Source organism: Erpetoichthys calabaricus, chromosome 6 (assembly GCF_900747795.2).
Source record: "Erpetoichthys calabaricus chromosome 6, fErpCal1.3, whole genome shotgun sequence".
Lineage (NCBI taxonomy): Eukaryota > Metazoa > Chordata > Cladistia > Polypteriformes > Polypteridae > Erpetoichthys > Erpetoichthys calabaricus.
Genome location: NC_041399.2, coordinates 121,450,750 through 121,477,677, shown reverse-complemented (window position 1 = coordinate 121,477,677; position 26,928 = coordinate 121,450,750). Strand labels below are relative to the sequence as shown.

Here is a 26,928-nt window from a genome sequence, read left to right as displayed (position 1 = left end):
ACACACACTGGAATTACTGTAAAGCAAGAAAATCTCAAAAACAAGAAAAGGTCTGACTTGGCTGTCACAGTCCCAGTGAGGCATTATGCAAACATATTGCTATTGGTATAAAGAAGCCCCAGTAATGTTTCTTGACAAACGTCTGCTGAATAATTTGTTGGCTGAAAGTACTCCGTGTTAGTATATCACAGAGACGATGTGCAGCATTACTAATACATGCACTAAGTTTTGTTTTAATTCTGTCCTTCACTTTGACCTCCGGGGGTCCAGAGTGTATCCTATAATTGAGCTTGCCCTTTTAATTAGTATTTTGATTCTGTGGGCCTCTTTTGCAGTGATGTTACCAGCCTAGCACACCACAACCCATGAAAATCACACTGGCTATCACAGAGCTATAGAAGATGATGGAGGATGTCACTTACCCCATTAAAAGAACACAGTCGCCTAAAGAAGAAGAGCCTGCTCTGCCCTTTCTTACATAGTTCCTCAGTGTTCTGAGACCAGTCCTACTTGTCATTAATGTGGACCATCAAGTACTTGTAGGAGTAGACCACCTCTGCATCCACTCCCTGAGTAGTGACTGGACATAGACTCTTTGGTGCTGTGAAGGTCAATAAGCAGTTCCTTTGTTTTGCTGATGTTACAATGCAGACTGTTCTCTTTGCACCAAGAAACAAACATTTCCATCTGACTCCTACATTCCTTGTCTCATCCCTTTTATCAGTACTCCCCATAAGGTGACTGGAGAATACAAGTCAGTGGATGGGTGCAAGAAAATATCCAAGTCACTGAATATCTTTTGGAATAGCCATTAAGAAATGGAAAAAGTATGGTACAGCTGTAAGTCTCCCTTGAGCAGACCATCCACAAAAACAGTGCAAGAAGACGACTAGAAAAGGAGGCTACCTCCCTAGGATCAGAGATCTAGATAACTTTGAAGGGGTTACAAACTAGAGTGCATAAGATTAGAGAGAGTTTTCAAGGAAAAACTTTTTTTTGGTTATATTCTTGAATAAAAATGCATGAGTTTATTATTATCACACATTATACACTACACATTGGCATTTTGTCAATAGTATTATGTGTTCGACATTTCTTGCCTTGCATTTCCTGTCATCCTACATTTACCCCAGATAGTTGTAGACACGGAACACACATGAAATGTATGTATTCGAAATAACGGTATATTATTTACCCTATATAACTCTTATGTCCGACTTGAGCTGCAGTGGTTGTGGGTGGGATATCAGGCTGCTTGCTGCTTGTGCTGATTGACACATTTGCAAAAAAAAGATGCTAATGGAGAGGTGCGAAGGAATTTAAGGTGGCCGGGGATAACTACTTTTTTTGTAGGCTTCAGGGATTCTAGTGTTAAGTCTCTAAATTTGAGTCCAGTGATAATGTCTAATGGCCAGGGAGAACAGAAAAAAAAAAATTAGAATGTTGTCTGTTTCTAATTAAAATCAATAAAAAATATTTTTAAAAACTGTAGGGGTTCTAGGCCAAAAGAGAGCCCAGCCCCCATTTAAATAAAACAACTTTAATGCAATTTTTCTTCATTTATATGGTGAAATACAGCTTAATGAGGATGTTTAGATTCAACTCAACCTCATCATGCCTCATCATGAGGCATCATACTAGGAATGCTTTATAGACTTCAAAACATCGTCAAGGCCCTCCACTAATATAAATGCAGTGATGCAAAGTAAAAGAGGATTTTTTTGATAACAGTAGATCTGTTAATCAAGCAATTGATTAACTACAGTATAATATTGTCACAAGTGATCAAATGTTGGGTGATATCTCAGGTCAAGGGAGCTCAACCTTTTTTTCTTGGCATACCCCCTCCTGAAATTAAATGTTTCATCATGAATTGTTACATACTGAACCCATTAGGCAGAAACAACTAAAGATCATGTTTCTTCAGTTGCCCATCCTCTTATATAATATGCTACCATGGCTGTCCATTTGTCTGTCCAGGATTTTAAATCATCTGTAGCTCGCAAACTGTTTGAACTATTGACCTGAAATTTGGTGTACATATACTAAATGACGTCTACTATTCACTTTTGGGGTGATGATTGACCTCCAAGGGTATTCCTGTTTTTATTTTTATTTTATTGTGGAATCAACTTGGGGAGGCACGGTGGCGCAGTGGGTAGCACTGCTGCCTTGCAGTTAGGAGACCTAGGTTCGCTTCCCGGGTCCTCCATGCATGGAGTTTGCATGTTTTCCCCTTGTCTGCATGGGTTTCCTCCGGGTGCTCTGGTTTCCTCCCACAGTCCAAAGACATGCAGGTTAGGTGCATTGGCGATCCTAAATTGCCCGGGGTTTGTTTCCTGCCTTGCGCACTGTGTTGGCTGGGATTGGCTCCAGCAGACCCCCGTGACCCTGTAGCTAGCATATAGCGGGTTGGATAATGGATGGATGGATGGAATCAACTCTCGGCAGTGGCCAGCAGGGCGGCCATGCGGCACATGCATATGGGCGCCGTTCTCATTCCCTACCACCTTTGCCGTCACTTCTTCATATCTTAAATCATTCTTGAGGCAGATTGAAGACTTAAGTGCCAGATTAAGTGAAAAATTAAGGAAAACGTACTAAGTAATTGCAACACAAACACTGACTTAATCAGTTTTAACGCAAAAAGATGCAGACGAAAGAAGGGAAGAAGCTGGCCACTAGGGTGGAGAAAAGAAGAGCTTCTCAGGAAGCAGCAAACACATCAACCTCTGAACAAGTGAATGCTAAACGTACAGAGAAAGAGTATGAATGCTCAAGTCAAGTGTATAACGTGCAGTGCTCCGTTACTGGTACATAATATTACATTTTAGGATTTTAACAAGTGACTAGCTGCGTTACCCAGCTTGGCCTGGGAAATTTACCAAAGACAATGTGCCTGTTCCTGTATATTTGTGGGTTTTTTTTTTTTTGGCCAATATTATTAGTTTACTGGAGTGCCTTACTCTGGAATATGATAGATGGAATTGCTATGAGTAAAACACTCCCACTGCAGATCAATTCCTGCATTTCATGGTGAGTGACCTTGGGTTTTCTTGATGGTCATTACAAAGCACAATTTTACAGGAAACTGTATGGTTTTGAATTGAAACTGGAAATTAGCAATAACAGTGGGAATTTTGGGTGTAAATATAATTTCACCCTGTAGAAGTTCAGTCAGGTTCAAATGTAACAGGTTTGATCTGTAATCATGTACAGCTACAAAGCTTTGGAGGGTTTAGATTAATAAACAATACTTTATGCACTGAGTCGAGGTTTACTTTAACTTATTACATACAGCATTGACCTACAGGCTTCACACTTACATTGTGCATGCAGTGAATTGAACATTTTAATAGGAATGTAGTTATTACATAATTAATAATTGGCAATTTTTGACTTTGATATTATAATTGTAATTTTTTCAGTTTAACAGTACAATGAAATATGCACCTTGTCTGGCCAAAAGCATATCCTGTATTGTCTTTATGCACAGCACAGTAAAATCATCATTGTGCTGGGAGCTACTGAAAGCATTAATATGAAATTGTTAAATGCAATATTAGTTGAAAAACTAAAAAATTTAAAGTTTATTAATTAGTTTTTTTTATTTACTACAGTAAAGTTGCAGCACACTTGTAAATTCTGTGGCACAGTTTTTTAATACAGTAAATTACTGATATACAAATATAAATGTAATTTAACTATAACACAAACATTACTCCTTTTTCCCAGAATTAATGTGCCTTCTGAAAAACAAGTCGTCACCACCACTCTCCATTAAAAAATTTAGGTACAAGTTAAACATGGTAGTGTGAAATTGGGGTTCTGCTGTAATAAGAAAACAAATTATGCTTGTGTAGTATGTGATAAAATCATAAATAACTAATTTAAGATTAAGAAATTGATACAAACACAACCTGATAATTCTGGTGTACTGGTATGTAAAAACATTAAATATAACAATATTAATCTATAGTAAGCTAGACTCCTTGGTACTTAGTGTCGCCCCAGTTCTTGTGGAAAGTATCATAATAAAAGGTACACTCATTTAACACTAGAATCCCTGAAGCCTACGAAAAAACTCATAATCCTGGGCCACCTTAAATTCCTTTACACCTCTCCATTAGTGTCTTTTGTTTTGTAAATGTGTCGATCCGCACAAGCAGCAAGCGCCCTGCTGCCCCATTCCCCCACCGCCGCTGTCAACTTGGGCAAAAAGTTCTCCCAGCTCAAGTCTTGTTTATCTCAGTGTGAGGTGCCTGGAGTTGTACAGGGTAAATAATATATCGTTATTTAGAACATACTGTATGCATTTCATGTGTGTTCCGTGTCTACAACAATCAATGTACATGTGGGATAACAGGAAATGCAAGAAATGTTTAACACATACCTAAAACAAACTTTTTTCATCTTAGAGTACTAATGACAAAATTTTGTCATGAAGTGTACAATGTGTGAAGACTAAAGTCCAAATATCAGAATAAACACTTTCGCAAAAGGTACACATATAACAAAACAAGTGCGTTTTTATTCAAAAGGAATAGCGAAGAAAAAGAAATCTGGTTAGAGTACAGCACTGACACGAGCGCTTGGGTGGTGCAACAACAACAGCTGCTAACCCATAATGAAGAGGTTGCAGGTTCGAGGCTGGCCATTAACCAGAATTACCGTTTTGAGTAGTGAGCTGCTCTTATTGCTACTGTTATAGAATAAAAACATAAATTTGATTTGAGTCTGTAACAGCCAGTTGAATCCAGCAGGGGGCGATAGCTCCCTGGTTGGAATAAGTTCTTTTGTAATTCCGGCATGTTACATAACCCGAAACGATATAGATATAATATAAAAAGGCGATATTCCTCCCTTGGTGATACAGCGGCAAGAAATCACATAGGAGAAAAAAACTTTGCTTTCTTTAATGACGGTTTACGCGGCATAACAGACAAGGAAGCCATGACAAGCCCTTGTGTAGAGTCTGCCCTTTTCATCACTGCGTTGGAAGGATTTTCCGGATCAGATGACGATATCGCCCATCCATCCGTCGGCTTCAAAGGTGTGCTGGGAATGTTCCAAGGCTTTATACTCTTTCTCTATGTGTAGGCCCCCAATTAGGTAAGTCATGCCATTCCAAACAAGGAAAAGAATATCCAATGTCATGCTGACTCTTGACACACAGAAATAGTACAATGCCCATTTTGTAGTTGTCCCTTTCTTGTCTTCTAATGCGTGCCTAGCAGTTCTAAATGATGAGCCCCAGTATGCTAAATCTGGCTTTGTGTTAGCTGTACATGTGAGTGGATTTATAAAATATTATTATTAGCTTTTTTTTTTCTTTTTCATTCTCCGTCATCGACACATTTACAAAACAAAGAACGCTAATGGAGAGGTGCAAGTTTTTTCATAGGCATTAGGGATTCTAGTGTTAAAGAAGCAGCATCATTGCAAGCATCTGCTGCTAAGTGTATATTCCTGATCAATACAATGAAACCTTATCCTCACATATGCTTCCATAGTTCATAGTGCTACTTAACCTTAAATCGGTCATAGACACATGAAGTGCAACTTGTTTTAGGATTCATTTTGACTTTTATCTGATGTGGAATACAGGTGAATGCAACACGACTTTATAAGAATAATTGAAGGGGAAGGAGGTGACTTCTCTTACCGTGACTGTTGGTCATTTTTTAAAAACCTTCATTGCGCACAGTTTTAGTCATAGCTTTGTCTTTTGATAAACAAAACATGATGACTACTGTTATCTGATTTTACTTTTGGTAGCCTGCTATATACAAGTAATTAATAGTTATCTGTGTTGTGGACATGTTACTAAGACTTGATGCTGCTTGCTTAGCTGTCATGCACTATTCATACTGGACTGTATGGTTGAACTTAAAATGCCTATATACAGTAAATGTTTACCTGCAATGGTTTAAGTGAGTTTCCACAGTACCTTTTTGTAAAGAAAATATTTTCAAATTATTGACCATTCTCTTTGTACTTAAATGTCTAAAAAGTGTTAGATGGTCTAGGTTCAACATGTAAGTCTAACCCTGAATTTGAGGTGGTTCATCATGAGGTGGGTGTGGCAACTTTCTGTATCAGTGCATGCTCCCAACCTCCAACACACCTGAATTTTTCTGAAAGCTGTTGCAGGCAGAAAAGAAATATATTCACATTTTTTAAAAGGTGTTGTCTGGGATCAGACTCCAAAAGTGTTGTTTACCATTTAGTACATATGCAACCCTATGATGTGAGTGCCTCTGTATAAGCATAGCAGTATTTGAACTGGATATACAGGTATATTAAAGCCAGTTTCCTATGTGTTAAACCAATGTTTTAATGTGAAGAGCAAGAAGTGCAAAGCAGTGGATTCAATCATCACAACACAATTTCTGTAGCTTCTTCATTAGAGATTTGAGTGCCAGTATCTTAAGACTGATATTTCACTCTTTGACTTTGCACCACAGTGATCATCTTTCTAGAGTGGTGGAGTATAGTTTGAAGTGGGGGGAGGCACCCAACCATGAACGCTGTCATGTCTGATTCATCCTCTTAGTTTGTGGTGGACCGCTATACCAACACCCCACAATAAAAGTGTACAATGCTCCTTTTAATATCACGTTTTTTGATGTAGATCTGTGTCTTTTAATTTTTCCTATGTAAGACAAATGCTTTTTTAATGGATTCCTTTTTAATATAAAAAGTAGCATGGTTTGCTATGGAAAACAAATAACCTAAAATTTCCATTTTTTTAGTTTACAAAAATTATGCAATTATGTTTGAATTCATCTCAAAAAGTACAATATTCATGTGCAATGTAGTATATCAGGTCAAAAAATAACTTAAAAGTCAATGTGAAGGCTGTCTTATCTTGGCTATATAGTTCTGCTTTTGGTTCTACTTGTTCCTGTTTAAATTTTTTTTAACACAAGAATTACCAAAGCCTACAAACATAACTCATAATTCGGGCCCACCTTAAATCCCTTCGCACCTCTCAGTCAGCGTCTTTTGTCTTGTAAATGTGTCGATCAACACAAGCAGCAAGCAGCCTGCTATACCATCCCCCCCACCACTGCAGAAAGGGCAAAATGTTCTCCCAGCTCAAGCCTTGATTATCTTGGAGTGAAGTGCTGGAGTTTTAGAGGGTAAACAATATATTGTTTTTGGAACATACACATTTCATGTGTGTTCCGTGTCTGCAACAATCTGTGTAAACACATCTTTAAAACAGAAACATTTTTCATGTTTTAGAAATAAATGACAAAATGTAGACATAAACTGTGTAATGTGTGAAGTTTGAAGTCCAAATATCAAATAAACACTTTCACAAAAGGTGTAAGTATAATATGACAGCTTCCATGGTGCAGTGGTAAGCACTGCTGACTTGTAATCAAGAGGTGGCCGGTTCAATCCTGGCTGCCTCACAAATTTACCGTTTTGAGTAGTGAGCTGCTCTTATTGTTAATATTATACAATAAAAACATACACTTGATTTTCGTCTGTAACGGCCGGTGTAAATTTATAGTACTTGTAAAAGTTAGTTTTTTTTTTCACTTTTATTCTCTGTCATGATCATGATACAACTCCCTATCTCCCCCCCAACCAACCTCCACCCCAGATCTGACACTGTTAGTTTTTATCTGAAACTGGGAAAAACTGTAGATGTGAGTGGTGTTTTTAGACAATGGAACTGGAAATTCTCTGATCTGGATTGATAAAAGCTGACACATAAATGTTGTTGTATCATGCCTTCCTGGTATCTCATTTCACTTGAATTTTTTTTATTCAGTTTTATTGAATGTTCCTTCTCACGCTGAATTAGTATGCACCTTATGGTCCATGATGTCAAAGCCGCACTGACAAAAAAACAGAGACAAAGATATATATATGATATTTGGAATTATTCATTTTATGACCTTTATAGTACATTTCGGAAAACATTGTGGCACTGATGCAACATTATTCATATTAATTCATATTCATTTGCATGCCTTCTTGCGGTTGTAATCAGTGACCGCTTTTTTTTCCCCTGATCTTGCCCAGTCTGCACATTTTGGTGCATGGTGGTGTTTCTTTTGCACTCCAGGACATGCAGAGGAAAAAATAGTACAGAGAGGTCAGTTCCAGGCTATATGCAATCATCAAATTAAAACAGTTTCTACGCACCCAAGGACTGTTCTTCCTACATTTACGACATGTGTACCTGTTGCAGTGTACACACCTCTCTCTGTGATGTGGTTCCTATTACTTTGAAGTAGCACCTGACACTGACTGAGTTTGCTTTGCTGGGGGAAGAGGCGGTCATGGAACAGAAGCTTATAGATGTTGTATCCTCCTTTTCTTTTTCCATCGCCTTTTCTTGTAAGAAGCAACGGCAAAAATTCCTCTGGAAGGTGAGCAAAGAACACTCTTCTTTTCTCAGTGGACACGTGCATGCCTTGTACAGTAAATGTGCGTTGATCGCTGCCAGGTCAAGCATGTTGTAGCACACAGCAACCGGCCACCTGTGAGTTCCTGTTCACACTAAATAAGCTCACGTCTTCTGGTGCATGATGTCAACGCAGCACTAAGGAAAAAAAGAAAGACACAAATATATGTGACATTTTGAAGAAATCATTTTATGATCTGAATAGTACCAATCAGAAAACATCATTGTACTAATGCAATATTATTTGAAAACGAACAACGTCAGATTGGGTTTAAATTTGTGCTGACGCTGTTAGTTAGGGTCAGGTCAGGAGGAGGAGAGCGTGAACATTACTGAGAGGAAAAAAAAGCTAACTTTTACAAGTTCCATAAATTTACACCCGATCTGACACTGTTTGTTTTCAAATAATATTACATTAGTGCGATGATGTTTTCTGATTAGTACATGTCAGGTCATTAAATGATTTTTTACAAAATGTCACATATATTTGTCTTTCTTTTTTTCGCCGGTGCTGCATTGACATCATGGACCAAAAGGCATGAGCGTATTCAGTGCGAACAGGAACACTCAGGTGGCTGGTTGCTGTGTGCTACAACATGCTTGACCTGGCGGCGATCATTGCACATGTACTGTACAAAGCATGCATGGGTCCACTGAGAAAAGAAGAGTGTTCTTTGCTCACCTTGAAGAGGAACTTCGTTGTGGCTTCTTACAAGAAAAGGCGATGGAAAAAGAGGATGCAACATCGACAAGCTTCTGTTCCACGACCGCCTCTTCCCCCAGGAAAGCAAACTCAGTCAGTGTCAGATGCCGCTTCAATGTAATTGGAACCACAGCATAGAGAGAAGTGTGTACATTGCAACGGGTACACATGTCATAAATGTAGGAAGAACGGTCCTTGGGTGTGTGGGAACTGTTAACATTTGAATTTGATGATTTCAAATAGCGCGGAACTGACCTCTCTGTACTGTTTTTTCCTCTGCATGTCCTGGAGTACAAAAGAAACACCACCATGCACCAAAATATGGAGAATGGGCAGGATCAGGAAAAAAAAAAATGCAGTCACTGATTACAACTGCAAAAGGCATGAGTATAAATATGAATAATGTTGCATCAATGCCTCAATGTTTTCTGAGATGTACTATACAGGTCATAAAATGAATAATTCAAAACATCATATATATATATATATATATATATAATATATAAATATAATATTGTCACAAGCGGCTGGGGGACAGACACAGCTGGGACGCCTGGAAGGACTAGGAGGTGGTGTATTTGTCCTCCGGGCCACAAGGGGGCAATCGCCCTGGATCGGGAGAGGAGCAACAAGGCTTAAGCCCGTTGGGGCCTGTGGCCACCTCCAGGGGGCACCCCGAGCCTCAGAAAGCCCGGGAAGCATTCACTTCCGCCACACCCAGGAAGATGGAAGAAGAGCCTTCCAGGGACGCCTGGAGTGCTTCAGGGTGCAAGAGCAGCACTTCCACCACACCAGGACTGAACATCGTCAAGCACCTGGAGCACATCCGGGTGAGAATTAACACTAGAATTACCAGAGCCTATGAAAAAACTCGTAGATCCGGCCCACCTTAAATCGTTTCTTAAATCCGTTCACACCTCTTGGCCAGCGTCTTTTGTCCTCTAAATGTGCTGATAAAGACATGCTGCCAGCAGCCGGCTATTCCATCCCCCCACCGACTTAGAACATGCACGAACTTCTCCCAGCTCATGCCTTGATTGATTATCTGGGAGTGACTGAACTGGAGTTTTAGAGTGGACATAATAGATTGTTATTTGGAACACACGCATTTCATGTGTGTTCCGTTTCTACAGTAATCTGTGTAAACACATTGTTAAAACAGAAAGTTTTTCATATTTTAGTAATAAATGTTACAAAATGTAGGCATAAAGTATAGAATGTGTAAAGCCCGAGTTCCAAAGATCAAATAAACACTTTCACAAAAGGTTCAAAGATGATACAACAGTTTCCGTGGCGTTGCGCGCTAAGATTTGCTTCTCAGATTGCAGCAGCTTTGCCGTGCCTCACAGACCTGAGTTCGATTCCCCACTGGGGATAAGGTGTTACTTTTTCTTTCTTTTTAACCTCAAGCAGACATAAAATTTATAAATTGGTATGCACTGTCAGTTAATGAGATTGTTATATTTTCATGTGGGATGCTCCTTTTAAAATATTTTTTTAACAATTGAGACTGCAATTAACATGAACAACTGTCCCTATAACTGTTATTTTTAAGATCCATAACACACAGACAGACAGAGCACTGCGTAATAGAGAGACAGACAGGCAGGAAAGTCACTAGATATATAAATAAACTAGGAAGGCAGATGTACTGAAAGAAAAAAAAGATCAACATGTGCGTTGTTCCTGCTGCACTGAATACGCGCACGCGCTCTAACATCACCCTTCCACCCACATCTGACTCTCTAAGTAACAGTGCAAGTACAGACGCAAACCAAGTGTAATCAAGAGTCCCCGGTTCGATCCCCACTCACTCCTGTATTTGCCGTTTTCAGTAGTAAGCTGCTCTATTTGTTAATATTATACAGTACACACATGCACTTGGTTTGCGTCTGTACTTGCCCTGTTACTTAGAGAGTCAGATCTGGGGGGAGGGGTGATTTTAGAGCGCGTGAGCTTATTCAGTGCAGCAGGAACAAGTACTGTAAATTTATACCGGCTGTTACAGACTCAAATCAAATGTATTTTTTTTTCTATAATATTAACAATAAGAGCAGCTCACTACTCAAAACGGTAAATTTGTGAGACAGCCAGAATCGAACCAGCGTCCTCTTGATTGCAAGATCAGCAGTTCTTACCCCTGCTCCACCAAAGCTGTCATATTACCCTTGTACCTTTTGTGAAAGTGTTTATTTGATATATGGACTTCAGGGTTCACACATGTTACAGTTCATGGCTACATTTTGTCATTTATTACTAAAACATGAAAAATGTTTGTTTTAATGATGTTTACATAGATTGTTTTAGACACGGAACACACATGAAATGCACATGTTCCAAGTAACGATATTTTGTTTACCCTCTAAAACACCAACACTTCACTCCAAGATAATCAAGGCTTGAGCTGGGGGAGCTTGTATTGATCAACACATTTACAAGACAAGATCCTGACGGAGAAGTGTAAAGGGATTTAAGGTGGGCTGGATGTACGAGTTTTTTCGTAGGCTTTGGTAGTTCTAGTTTTAAATAATGAAGGTTTCTAAACATTGACAACTCTATTTAAAAGAAAACGCTTTCCACTGTTGATTAATTTTGGTATACATTAAAGTGAAATGTTAGATATGTTGATTTTATTACTAATAATTTACATTCATCTTTGTTACTCACTGTCTATTCTAATGCTTTTGTCTGAGATGTTCTACAACTGTTATAAAAATAATTGTACACTAAACACAATATATCAAAATAGAAAATATTTTATTGTTGGCAGATTGGACCAGAGTGAGGCCGAAATATAACAAATCACTAGGACCAGATAATATTTATGTTCAAGTGCTTAAAGTTAGTGAGTACATATTTAAACCCTTGTCTCATATTTTTCAAAACTTAAACTGCACACTGTAGAAATCCCTAAAGACTAGAGGCTATCAGATTTTATCCCGTTGTATAGAGAAGGGTTATCAGGGCTGATTAAAATAACTACAGGAGAGTAAACTTGATGTGCATCAGAGAAAGCAATTATTCTAGAAAAGATCCAATGTCACATGTGTTGAACAGGGGTATTTGCTAATTGTTCACATGGGATCAGACAAGGAAGGTTGTGTTTCACTAATGTGTTGGAATTTTGTGAGAGAGCAACAAAAACATCTGATGAAAGGTACATGTGGTATTATTTTCTTGGTTTTCAGAAGGCATTTGACAAGGTACCAAATGATATGTTTTTGATGAAACTAAAAGAAGTGAGTATGCAAGGCACAGTATATAGGGTGGGTGTAAAACTATCTTAGACACTGAAAACCAACAGTCACGGTGAGGGGACTTTTTCAGAATTAGGTGATGTTAAAAGTGGTGTCCTTCAAAATTCAGTTCTGTGGCCAAAGCTCAGTTTAATATATATAATTGATAATGATAAGAGTAAAATCAATAAGTGTGTTAAGTTTGCAGATGATACCAACTTAGGTGGAAATATATAATCAGATACATTGTTACAAAGGGATTTGCAAAGTGTTGGGCAGATTTGTGGCAAATGAAGTTTAATCTAAAATTTAAGGTATTAAACATTGGAAGTAGAAATTTTAGACTTAAATACACAGTGGGAGATCTGAAAATTGAAAGTTCACCTTGTGAGTATGATGTAGAAGTCATAGTGGCCTAATCTCCATCTATATCATGATAGTGTACAGGAGCATTCAAGAAGGCTAAATAGGATTTTAAGTTGTATATCATAATATGTGGAGTACAAGTCATGGGAGATTATGCATTAACACTGTCACAGTGAAGAAACGTATCCGTGTCTATCCAAACCAGAAGCCCTGGATAACGAGAGAGGTTCAGCGGCTGCTAAAGGAAAGGAACACTACCTTTAGGTGTGGTGACAAGGCTCTCTACAGCATGACATGGTCCAGCCTGAAGAGATGCATCAGAAAGGCTAAGAGGGACTACAGGAGAAGGATTGAGGAGCACCTGGACAGTAATAACAGCAGGTAGGTTTGGCAGGGAGTCCAGCACTTCACCAACTACAGGACCAGCCTTGGAGCTGCTGAAGGTGACGCCTCAATGGCAGAGGAGCTGAACCACTTCTTTGCTCGCTTTGAGATGGAACTACCAGAGGGAGCTGTTACACATGCAGCAGCAACTCACAACAACATCACCCCCTTCCTTAGGGTGGAGGAACATGAGGTGAAACGCTCGTTCAAGGCTGTCAATCCTAGGAAGGCAGCAGGTCCCGACGGTGTCCCTGGACGTGTATTGAGAGCTGTGCAGAGCAGCTGGCTGGGGTCTTTACAAAGATCTTTAACCTGTCACTGTCCCAGGCCTCAGTTCCTCCCTGTCTGAAATCCTCCGTCTTACTCCCTTTACCAAAAAAAAACACCCATAACCTGCTTGAATGACTATCGGCCAGTAGCGCTCACCCCGGTGTTAATGAAGTGTTTTGAGAGACTGGTCTGAAGTCATATCATGTCCTTCATCTCTCCCACCTTTGATGCACACCAATTTGCTTACACGGCTAACAGGTCTACTGAGGATGCTGTTGCTGCTGCTCTCCATGCTACCCTGTCCCATCTGAAGCACCAGGGAAGCTATGCACGTCTCCTCTTTATTGATTTTAGCTCTTCTTTTAACACCATCCTCCTTCACAGATTGGTGTGCAAGTTGCTAGACCTAAGACTACTGTATTCCACTTGTATATGCATTAAAGACTTCCTGACAGACCGCACACAAAGGGTTAGGGTGGGCCCTCACATCTCCTTGGCCATCAGCATCAGCACAGGCTTTCCTCAGGGCTGTGTGCTGAGCCCCCTGTTCTTCACGCTGTACACACATGACTGCCCACCACAGCAACACCATCGTCAAATTTGCAGACGACACCACTGTGGTGGGAGTCATCTCTGGGGAGGATGAATCTGCCTACAGGGACGAAGTGGAGCAGCTGACAGCATGGTGCACTGACAACAACCTGCTCCCGAACACAAGTAAAACCAAGGAGCTTGTTGTGGACTTCAGGAAAAAGAAAACGGACATCAAACCACTCTACATTGCAGGGGACTGTGTGGAGAGGGTCTCAGACTTCCGCTTCCTGGGAGTCCACATCATGGAAGACAGTTTACAGTTTATTTTTTATTTTTTTTTGTATAGCCCAAAATCACACAGGAAGTGCCGCAATGGGCTTTAACAGGCCCTGCCTCTTGACAGCCCCCTAGCCTTGACTCACTAAGAAGACCTGTCCTGGGGTGTGAATACAGTTGAGCTGGCAAAGAAGGCTCAGCAGAGACTTTATTTCCTGAGAGTCCTCAGGAAAAATAACATCCCCCAAAAACTGCTTGTGTCCTTCTATCACTGCTCTATCAAGAGTATCCTGTGCTACTGCCTCTGTGTGTGGTTTACCAGCTGTATAACAGCGCAGAGGAGAACACTTCAACGGATCGTAAAGACTGCCCAGCAGATCATTGGCTGCTCTTTACCCTCTCTGGATGAACTGCACAGCTCTCGCTACCTCAGGAAAGCAGAAAATATCTTAAAAGACTCCTCACACCCTGCTCATAACATGTTCCAACTGTTGTAATCAGGCAAAAGATATAGGAGCATGAAAACAAAGACTTATAGACTGAATAACAGTTTTTACCCTGTTGCTATTAAGTCACTGAATGCCACCTCATCACCTCCAATGCAGCAGTGCAATAGATGACATTTTGTGCTATAGTGTTTCATGTGCAATTAAGGTCTTATGTTGAATGTTTGTGTTCTACCTTATTTCTTCTTATCCTTTTTTAATTATATTTATTTATATTTTGACACCGCAGGGACTGCACCTAATTTCGTTGTGTTTGTTACAGTGACAAAAAAGATATTCTGATTTAGTTATAAAACATACTAGTGAGGGAAGTATTGTGTACAGATTTCATTACATAATTAAAAAAGACATAGAAGCACTAGAGAAAGTCCAGAAAAGAACTACTAGGTTGGTTCCGGGACTATGAGGTATGAGTATAGATTGAAGGTGTTGAACCTTTCCAGTTGATGCAACTGGAAATTAAGAGATGACATTATCAAAGTGTTTAAAGTTATGAAAGAAATTACTATAGTGGATCCCAGCTGTTACATTAAAATCTGCAAAAAAGAAAATAGGAGCATTGTTTGCTGCTTGCAGCATGTCTTTATCTCAGTACATTTAGATGACAAAAGACGCTGGCGGAGAGGTGAGAACGGTTTTAAGAAGCGATTTAAGGTGGGCCGGATCTACGAGTTTTTTCGTAGGCTCTGGTAATTCTAGTGTTAAGCAAATCTGAGACAGTTGAGTCAATTTTATAATTGATTTAATACTTATGAAATATAAATGACCTGACACAGTGCTTGGTTTCTGCATCAGGTTTTGTGGAGCTATCCTACCTATATCATCAAAATGTTTTTAGTTTTGAAATTACTGTGCTAATAAGGGCATAGAAAATGGATCAGATAAAGACAATGGGTGTTGCTGAAAACCACTGAATTAAACAAATGGTAAATGTGTAGGTAAATGCAAGAAAATGTGTTTAAAAAATTACAAATTTGTCTCAACAAAGTCCAACGTTAATGTCAACATTAACTAATGCTGCTAGTGAGAAAGAAGAGGAGCTGCAATGTGTAATGCCATTACCAGAAGTTGAGGAAAGTTCAGCCAGCTACAGCTTACCCACTGAGTTATAGAAGGTGGGCTGAGATTCTTCTAGTTGAGCAAGATAAGTCTGTGTGCTAATAGTGTGGTGTAGGCTATTACAATTAATTTCTTCCTATGCACTTTAGTGCTATCAGGGAGTACAACCAAATACTGCTGGTAATGGAATGGGAGTGATTGTGGCATCAAGGCTGTTTTTGTAAGTATCTAAATATTTAGGTCCAAAATGATGTTAATTTAGTGTATTCCCAAAAGTTGCCTAGTGATGCTAAAGCTAGATGGCAGCTTTTGCGGGTTGGGTCTTACCCTGGGTACATTTTTGACAATTTTAAACACGATAAATGTGATTGATGAAAGACCTGTCTGCACTAAATATACCATAATGCAACTAAAGAACAGGAGTGCATTCTATGTAAGGCCTAGTTTCAGTTTTTTTCTGAGATGTCGATTGAGAAGATCTTTTCCCACCATTCCCTAGGATCTTTTAGAGGTAGATTCTTTGAAATGTTTTCTATATAGCTGAAGAAGACTCTGACAGTATCTCAAGACTTATCAATATAGCCTCTGGGATTGATACGGGCGTGAAATGTGGAAAGCTGAGAGAGTTTTTTTTAACAATATTTCTAATTTGCATACAGGAAAAAGTGTGTGTCTGGAAAGTTGAATTTGAAGCAGAATTGTTTATTGAGATGCAAATACAGTACGTGGTCAATATACAGATCTCAAAGTGTCTTAATCCCTGAGTCCTTCCCTTTTCAATGTACTGAACGACATTTCTGTTTTTATTCACGAATCGCTTCAGAGGATGAATTTAAGGGATTCTGTAACAAAAGACACAAACATGCACCACAGAAGGTGGTAGCAAAAGACGCAGCTCTTAGAAAAGTGTCCGGATCATTTGACAAACCTGAGAATGCACATTACATTAATCTCAATGTCACAATAGTAAAAATTGAGTAGCGTGTGAACAACAAACTAAACATGTGTGAAGACGATGTCATACATGGAAGGACTGTTTTACACATGAAATCATTCTCACTGCTCAGTTATTTCTCTGAATATTTAAGCATATGTCTCCTTTATCCTAATATCTCCAAACAAATGGAATAGACGTGCCAACCACACACAATTTGGTAATTGAAACATAAGGGTAACACAGAAATTGTGCAAGAGATTTTGATTTTGTGAAGACCGCAGACAATCACTTGTCAAGTAAGCAAACATGAATGCATATTTAATAAAGTATGTGTTTCTTTGTTTTGGTTTAAATGTTACTATTAGTCTTTTAAATAATTATGAAAAGTCTATTCAGGGGTCCTGGAGAGGAGGGTCCATTGGATAGTCGAGCCTCGGATTCAGGAGGAACAGTGTGGTTTTCGTCCTGGTCGCGGAACAGTGGACCAGCTCTATACCCTTAGCAGGGTCCTGGAGGGTGCATGGGAGTTTGCCTAACCAGTCTACATGTGTTTTGTGGACTTGGAAAAGGCATTCGACCGTGTCCCTCGGGGAATCCTGTGAGGGGTACTCCGAGAGTATGGGGTACCGGCCCCCTTGATAAGGGCTGTTCGGTCCCTGTACGATCGTTGCCAGAGCCTGGTCCGCATTGCCGGCAGTAAGTCGAACCCGTTTCCAGTGAGAGTTGGACTCCGCCAGGGCTGCCCTTTGTCACCGATTCTGTTCATAACTTTTATGGACAGAATTTCTAGGCGCAGCCAGGGCGTTGAGGGGGTCCGGTTTGGTGGGCTCAGGATTGGGTCACTGCTTTTTGCAGATGATGTTGTCCTGTTTGCTTCATCAGGCCGTGATCTTCAGCTCTCTCTGGATCGGTTCGCAGCCGAGTGTGAAGCGGCTGGGATGAGAATCAGCACCTCCCAATCCGAGACCATGGTCCTCAGCCGGAAAAGGGTGGAGTGCCCTCTCAGGGTTGGTGGCGAGATCCTGCCCCAAGTGGAGGAGTTCAAGTATCTCGGGGTCTTGTTCACGAGTGAGGGAAGAATGGAGCGTGAGATCGACAGGCGGATCGGTGCGGCATCGGCAGTAATGCGGGCATTGCATCGGTCTGTTGTGGTGAAAAAGGACCTGAGCCGCAAGGCGAAGCTCTCAATTTACCAGTCGATCTATGTTCCTACCCTCACCTATGGTCATGAGCTATGGGTAGTGACCGAAAGAACGACATCGCAAATACAAGCGGCTGAAATGAGTTTCCTCCGCAGGGTGTCTGGGCTCTCCCTTAAAGATAGGGTGAGAAGCTCAGTCATCCGAGAGGGGCTCAGAGTAGAGCCGCTGCTCCTCCGCATCGAGAGGAGTCAGATGAGGTCGCTCGGGCATCTGATCAGGATGCCTCCTGGACGCCTCCCTGGTGAGGTGTTCCGGGTACGTCTAACCGGGAGGAGGCCCCGGGGAAGACCCAGGACACGTTGGAGGGACTATGTCTCTCGACTGGCCTGGGAACGCCTTGGGATTCTCCCGGAAGAGCTAGAAGAAATGGCCAGGGAGAGGGAAGTCTGGGCATCTCTGCTCAAGCTGGTGCCCCCGCGACCCGACCTCGGATAAGCGGGAGACAATGGATGGATGGATGGATGAATTTGAATAATTATGAATTTTTAAAATAATTATGAATTTAAATCCATTGCATGCTAAATATTGATACATTTAAAGGGTTTGAGTATGTACTCATTAACCTCTTTAAGAACTTGAGGGTAAATATTATGTGGTCCTGGTGATTTGTTTGATTTCAGCCCATTTAATCTAAGCAGTACTTCACCTTCTACAATTTACAAACCATTCAGTACCTCTTTAGTAGTCCTTTTACCGCTGGAAAGTTATCCATTTCCTCACATATGAAGACCTCAGAAAAATATGAGTTTAGAGCAACTGCTATTTTACTGTCTTTTTTTTTCTAATTCTCCTTTACTATTCCTGATGCACTTTACCTCCAACTTGACTGTTCTTTTACTACTAAAATACTGAAAGAATCTCGTTGGGTCATCTTTCACCTTATCTGCTGTATTCCTCTCTAACTGCCTTCTAGCCTCCCCAATATCCTTCTTAATGGTTGCCCACATATTTTCATATGCTGTACTATTCACAATAGATAGGAAGAATCCAGCTAACATATTATGGTATTGGTGCTAACTGTGACTAAAGATGATAACCTTGTGAAAGGCAAGTTTCTTACCCTAAATCCAATAAGAGAGAGCAGAGCAGTACCTTGCGCACGCTTGCATACATGATGACATAGAGATCTCTGTGGGGGTTGGTCCAAAACAACACCACCACCATTTATTTATATAGCACATTTTCATACAAACAGAAAAAAAACAAAAAAAATACTCCAGAGGGCTGGGGGAAAAAAACAAAATATGCAGGGGTTCTGAGGCCATGAGATTGCCCAGCCCCTACTGTCCATTCTATCTAACATAAATGATCTAAATCAGTCCTCATGGTTTTCAGGCTTCACCTGGAAGAATTAGATGATTATGGTCATGTGGACATCTGGCCTTCAGTCTATCAATGTGGGGAATACATGGTGCCTTGATTAGGTGGTGATGTAAATTGTCACCACAGAAAACCGGGAAAAAACAGCAGACAAAATAGCGGTTAGTATGGATTGTGGAGCCATGATAAAAAAAGATAATTAAATACATATACAGACTATCAGGGTTACATTAAAATGAATCTTAGGAGAAAGCCATGTTAAAATAATGTTTTTTTTTTTTTAAAGTGCTCCACCATATTAGCCTGGCAAATTTATATTGGTAAGCCTATTTCAGATTTTAGGCACATAACAGTAGAATGCTACCTCACCACTTCTTTTAAAAAGTAATAGTTCCCACTTCTTGTAAAATCAAGTCAATCTTTCTTATCATTTCCCTTCTAACCATCCTGAAGCATACTTAATTAATTTTATCTTCTCCTATAAACCAGGCTGCATTTTATTTCCCCCAGATTCAGTTATCCAGCTACCTCACTTCAACTTATTTACGCAAATCTTATTTAACTAATTTTCCCCCCTCTCTTGATTTGTTAGTGTTTTTGTACTTTAGGAACATCCATCCATCCATCCATTTTCCAACCCGCTGAATCCTAACTACAGGGTCACGGGGGTCTGCTGGAGCCAATCCCAGCCAACACAAAGTGCAAGGCAGGAACCAATCCCAGGCAGGACGCCATCCCACAGCAAGACACACACTGAGGACAATTTAGAATACTTTAGGAACATGCCTCAGGAAAGCAGAAAATATCTTAAGACTCCTCACACCCCGCTCATGACATGTACCAACTGTTGCCATCAGGCAAAAGATATAGGAGCATCAAAACAAAGACTAATAGACTGAATAACAGTTTCTACCCTGTTGCTATCAGGGCACTGAATGCCACTTAATCACCTCCAGTTCAGCAGAGCAATAGTGTTCATGTGCAATTAAGGTCTTATGTTGAACGTTAGTGTTCTACCTTATTTCTTCTTATCCTTATCTTTTTCTAATTTTATTTATTTATATTTTGACACGGCAGGGACTGCACCTAATTCCGTTGTATTTGTTACAATGACAATAAAGATATTCTGATTCATCTTTAATTGTTTTGCAACTTTTGATGATCTTAATCCACTCAGACTGATGCCCAGCATATACTCTATTTTCAAGAGACTTTAATAATTATTTAATGGGAGGTATGCAGTAGATGCTTAAATCATTTGATTGTTCATTATCATTCCAAAAAGTGCATGACTGTTCTGACTGTAAAGAAGATTAGTCACCTGTGAATTCTTGTGTGTTTTTTGAATATTTTACTATAAAACTATAAATATTTGACTATAATACTTGGATCTTCTGTTTGGCATGTAAATAATTAGAACTGAAGCTACTATATTAAAATATTCTAACTTGACTTTGTTACTGTGATTCTTCAGGTGGTCACATTATGGTACAGGCCTCCAGATGTACTGTTTGGTGCCAAACTTTATTCCACATCCATAGATATGTGGTCAGCTGGCTGTATATTTGCAGGTAAGCAAATATTACTTCATTTCTGTAATTTTGCAGATTTTCAGGTGTTCATCAGGATATTCTGATTTATGTCACACACCTGCAAAATTCACATTTTCACCAGTCTGACAGCAGTTTTTTACATTTCAGAATAGAACAAATGCTAAACCATTTGGTAAGATATTGCCAAAGTATCATGGTACATGGAATTGATTTAGGCATACAAAATCTTGAAAGGGGTACCGGGTCCCCAGCCTAGGACTAATACAGAGTAAATTTTCAGTGGTAACAGAGAATGCCCCACAGTAAATACGATTGAAGACTAGTTTAATTAACTTTTAGAGAAAAATCTACATATGAAGAGACCAGTATCGACTTTCAAGCAGAAACACTCAGCCTTGAATATGTGATGATGAATTATATGAGAAAGTTAAAGACTTAGAATTTCAAGATTCAAGCTATAGTTTGGTTTCCTTTGGTGTGTTGGAATAGGTCATTCTTGGCTTTTTATTAATTTATTGTTCATGAACTGCATTAAATATACTTTATATGTATAGTATTTTTCAGCAAATGTATTGTAGCATGCCACGTCTTTAGTGCATTGATTATGACAAGTTAATTCAGTAAGTAGCATGTATTCTCAATGTGTAGTTATACACAACATTTATTGAATCATAGATAATTTTATTAATATTTATTTGTGTCATTTGATTCAAATTTTGGAATATATAATTAGATGTATTAGTTGGTACAGTAGAAATATAATTTACCTTAAAGCCAAGAATAGCAACAAGGCCTCTACAGTTCTTAGAAATTTTCCTGAGGTTATAAGTGTGCTTGGTTTGCTGTCTCATGTTAGACGTGATAAAGATTTCGAAAATATCAAAGTTGCTGGATTTTTGCTAATACATCCTCTTTGTAACCCAGGTAGTTTTCACTGTGCTATAAATGAAAATAATCAGAATAAGATTCCTTTTGATGTTAAATTAATCTGAATTAATTTATTATAGCTTATTGATTTTATTAATATACTTTCATAAGACAGAGGCACTAATATTCCAGGCAGCAGTCATCTCAGTTAGAAACATGTAGTATGCAGTTACCAGTAATTACAGTTTGGCATTGCAGTACTTACAAGAAATGCAAGCTCTAGACCCTGACAGTGAGTTTCATCTTATCTGCTTGCACTATATTATGATCCCAAGAATTAGTCAGCATCGTGAGGTGTTTGCTAGGGACTGAGCATCCCCTTTCTTTCTTCAGAGCAAATAACTACAAGTGATGCCAAGTTTGGGAGCATGCACTGGTACAGTGCATTGCCGCACCCACTACACGATGAAACAACATGGGATCCCGGTTTGCAGCCCCCCAGGCAGACAAGCGGTCCAGTCCCACCCTCCGGAAACGACCCTCTATCTGTCGCAGCCAGGTGTTACGTGGGTGACCCCTTGGCCTGGTCCAACCACTCTGGTCCCCAACAATGAGGATCTTACAAGCCGGATCACCCTCGGGGAAACGCGCCACATGGCCATAGTGTTGTAACTGACGCTCCCTCACAATGCAGGTAATGTGCCTCATTCAGGACTCCATGAGCAACCGCTCATTCGACACAAAGTCAAACCAACGGTACCCAAGGATTCTCCGAAGAGACACAGTACCAAAGGAGTCCAGTCTTCGTCTCAGGTCACTGAATAGCATCCATGTCTCGCAACCATATAGCAAGACAGGAAGCACCAGGACTCTAAAGACTTGGACCTTCGTCCTTTTGCGTAGATATTGGGAGCGCCACACATCCCTTTCCAGTGACCTCATGACCCCCCCATGCTCTCCCAATCTGTCTACTGACTTCATAGGAAGAGTCACCAGAGACATGAATGTCACTGCCAAGGTAAGTAAACCTCTCAACAAGGTCGACATTCTCTCCACAAACAGACACACTGCTGATGGCTGTGCCCAAGAGGTCATTAAAGGCCTGGATCTTGGTTTTTATCCAGGACACTCGTAAGCCCAGACACTCAGACTCATTGCTCAGTCTCTCGAGCTCCCCGATCAGAGCCTCCATTGACTCCGTGAAGATCACAGCATCATCAGCAATGTCAAGATCTGTGAATCTTTCTTCACCAACAGATGCCCCACAGCCGCTGGACCCCATGACTTTGCCCAACACCCAGTCCATACAAGCATTGAACAGAGTAGGAACAAGAACCTGACTAACCCCAGAATCAACTGGGAAAAACACAGAGGTCCTGCCTCCACTCTGCACAGCACTCACAGTACCAGTGTACAGACCGGCCATGATATCCAGCAACCTCGGGGAGATCCCGCAAACCCCCAAGATGTCCCACAGGGCAGCTCAATCAACTGAGTTGAACGCTTTGCTAAAATCGAGAAAGGCTGCAATGAAACTCTGCCGATATTCTCGTTTGCACTCCATGAGAACCCTCATTGCCAGGATGCCGTTGACGGTAGACTTCTTAGGCATAAAACCAGACTGTTCTGGTCGCTGGTAGGTGAGCAGGTGATCACGGATCCTATTGAGGACGACCCTAGCAAGGACCTTACCCGGCACCGAGAGCAGTGTTATCCCCCTGTAGTTGCTGCAGTCCAGGCGATCACCCTCCCCTTTCCAGATAGGGACGACAAGTCCCGTTTTCCAGTTAGATGGGATGATGCCAGTCTCCCAAATGGAAGCAAAGATTGCTTGCAATGCCAGGAGGACAGCCTTACCACCATCCTGGAGAATTTCTCCCCGGATACCATAGATCCCTGCAGCCTTTCCTCCCCTCAGCTGGTTCACCAAGTGTGCAATCTCAGTGAGATTGGGTGGTTCACAGCTAATTGGAGGATCAGCCTCAAGGACCGTAGGCCCAGAGATATCCAACACCCTAGCCAAAGGATCAGCTTTGAACAACTGCACAAAGTAGCCAGCCCAGCAGGTCATAACAGCAGTGTCATCCGTAAGTAATTTTGGGTTCAAGACCTTCTGTCAAATTACAATAACCATTATACTGCATCTCAGATGTTAGGATCAGACATGGTAAGTTTTTACGCAGTTGTTTTTAAAACTGATGAAATTTTAAGGCTTTACTGACAAGGATTCTATGTTTTTTTTAATGGTAGAGAAAAGGTGAAAAGAGCATAATGTTTTGCATGTACACCATTTTCCTATGCAGTTACTTCTCCCTCCACATTTTAGATATATATCCCAGAATATGTAATTGTCTGGGATGGATTTGTTACTTATTATGAAATGTATGTAACAGAAGAAAACACCAATGTCTTCTTTCTATCCCAAGATACTGCTATTGCTATCCCCTCTCCAATTATAGTTCACTGGGAACTGTTAAAAGTTTTATAGAAAAATCTTTGTGTTGGTATGACATGCTTTAATTGTAGGTACACATTTTCTGCTAGAACTTAAATTCTCAGTAAAGCAGCTTGTTTAATCACATAAAGGAAAAAGTGCTACCAGAGACAGCAGACAGAAGGTTAAACTTGAAAACAAGAAAACACTTTTGTTAAAAGGGCAGTCTAGCAAGATTAATGTTTAAAAGCTTTAATGGTAAATTGGTCAGTTTCTAGACTTTCTGCATGCATAAAAAACACTTGAGGTACAAGATATCTTCGTACATGTTTACCTGATAGATATGTTCTAATACTGTATGGTCTATCAAAATGACATTGGCCTGAGAGGAGCTAGGGGTGTCTCACATTGGCCATGACAAGCTTTAAAGACGCTTAAGGAGAGGTCAGAGGAATTTAAGGTGGCCCGGGATTATGAGTTTTTTCGTAGGCTTCAGGGACTCTAGTGTTAAGCATCTTGCTAGTGTCAGATTGCCACTTTTTTCCACTACTGTCATCAGTTCCTGTTGACATTCTATTTTAATCTAGAGTAGAAAATGCAAAATTTGAGCTGTAAAATTTTAAATTTGTCTTCAGCTCATCACAATCTGCATGTTATGTACAATATAAAAAACTTAGGTAGTATTTGAAGTTAAAATGTAAGCGCTTGTTAAAAATTAAGACTATATGCCTAAAGTATTTAACAAGTGGCACTCATAATCATTAGAAACACAATTTAAAGGAACCAAACTACCTATGACACAAAGCTTATTTCATTATCCCTTCTATCCTTAATAACTGCCTGTATGTTGTATGAACCAGAAACTAGGGCATGATATAGCACTAGAGCAAAGAAGTGTAGAGATGATCCTTCATGCACAGTACCCACTGTTAATTGCCCTGCTTACAAAAAGCTGTTTTCCCTTTGTGCTGCTGGACAGATAAAGTGAGAATCATTTAGACAAAGAAAAGTACATATGAAATCAGGGTATCAGTATGACATGAAAAGGAAATTGCTGCTTTGGACCATAGAATTTACATGGTGTGTATCATGACAGGGTTCACTGATAGTCTGACCCTAAACCTGTGAACATAACACTTTCTCTTGTATGCTGAAGTACTAACCTAAAAGATTCTCTTATTGGGTCTCCCAACTCCACAGTACCTTCACAATGTCCACCATCATCACTAGATTTTGTGTCTGGTCATTTTTAACAGAGAAATTTAGCCTTCTTTTTGCTCACAAAACTCCAGCCCAGACATTTTTTTTTCTGGATATTAAGTGAACCACTTCCTCCGTATTGATTTTTCTATGCAATAACTGCAGACTGTCCTGGACACTAAAACAAAAATGATGAAAAATATTTGCTAAAACAATAACATTTTAACATTTACAAATTTATCTCTGATTTTTTTTATTAAGTCTGTTATTTCTTCAAAATCATGGTATATATTTTGCCACGTGAAAACTGCATTCAAAAGTTTTTTTAAATTTTAATTTTTAAAAATTAACTAGCCTGTTTTTACATTTTTAATGGAGATAAAGGGTACTGACATCCCTTATAAAGAATCAACTTAAAACCTACTAAATACATCCATTTTTCAAGCCAGAAATTTGTTGAGTATTGATCAGTATCTTGAGATTACATACACACAGCAAAACAGGGTATCCCATATTGTTTTAGTAAAGAAAAAAGCAAAACATTTGTAATATTCAAGCATTTTAGTAGTAGACCAACTTTGCCCTTTACATCCTCTGCGAGGGGCATGAATTCACCTCCGAAAGTCATTGCTAAGTCTTTCTTTTAATATACAAAATCTTACTTCCTTATTTCTCAACTATATATTGCAGATGGAATGAGAATGCACAAATATGCTTCAGTGAGAGAGAATGTTAAGCACACCCATAGCCTGAAATGTGAACTGAACCAATCTTCTAGACAGTCATTATAGTGGAACTACATTTTTTTGATTGTTCATGCAAATATAATTCAAGATAATATAGGAGACAGTATGATTTATCATCCCCACCCAGAGGGATACCAATAAAAATGTAGGAACTGAGTGCATTTTAATTATCAGTTAATCCATAATGTGGTATACAGTGTTTTCCTCAGTTAGGCCCTTCACTCTGTCATCTGCAACATCATGGAGAAAAGCATCAGTCCATATAACACAAGACTGTAGATGTTTGAAGTAATGGTTGCTCCTCAGAAGGCAGGGCTCATTGCTTAGCTTGACAAACTGGATCTCGGTTCTCAGGCTCACAAAGAGAGGAGTTTGTCATCTTCGGCTCTCCAAAGAAGAGTGTCTCAAAGCTTTTGGGTTCAGTGAGCAGGTTTCAGAGATTTTCAGTCATTTTGGAGAATTCCCCATCCCAGAGATAATCCTGGAGAGGGTGCCCTGAGACAATCCCCAGGCAGTTCATTGAGTGTCTAGCGAGTATTCCAGAGTGCTTCTTCAGGATGCTGCAGAATGTTTTAAAAGAATGTACAACTTATCCTGATTAATTTAAAGTCTCTTCCAGTTACAAAATCATTGTCTTCCAATAGGCGAATTATTCTGTCCAACCTAGTTGTCATCCCTTGAATTAAAGGTCTTTGTTCTTGCTTGATTTCTCTTTACACCTTCTGGCTGAAAAGGTCTGCAGCGGGGCCTCTGGAGAGATGTCAGTATAACTCTGATTAACACTAGAATTACCAGGGCCTACGAAAAAACTCATAGATCCAGCCCACCTTAAATCGCTTCTTAAAACCATTCTCACCTCTCCGCCAGCATCTTTTGTCATCTAAATGTACTGATAAAGACATGCTGC

The 26,928-nt window shown here is 39.8% G+C and overlaps 1 protein-coding gene across 2 annotated transcripts in view; it reads left to right on the top strand.

The window, feature by feature from the left end:
• Nucleotides 1-26,928, top strand: part of cdk5 (cyclin-dependent kinase 5) — a 299,214-nt gene that overhangs the window by 169,793 nt on the left and 102,493 nt on the right. For both annotated transcript variants that reach the window (XR_007935240.1, XM_051928832.1), the window contains exon 8: nucleotides 20,696-20,792. Coding sequence is in view for 1 of the 2 variants with exons in the window: in XM_051928832.1 (XP_051784792.1) it covers nucleotides 20,696-20,792 (97 nt within the window). In the remaining variant the exon portion in view is untranslated. The remainder of the gene's footprint in view (nucleotides 1-20,695; nucleotides 20,793-26,928) is intronic.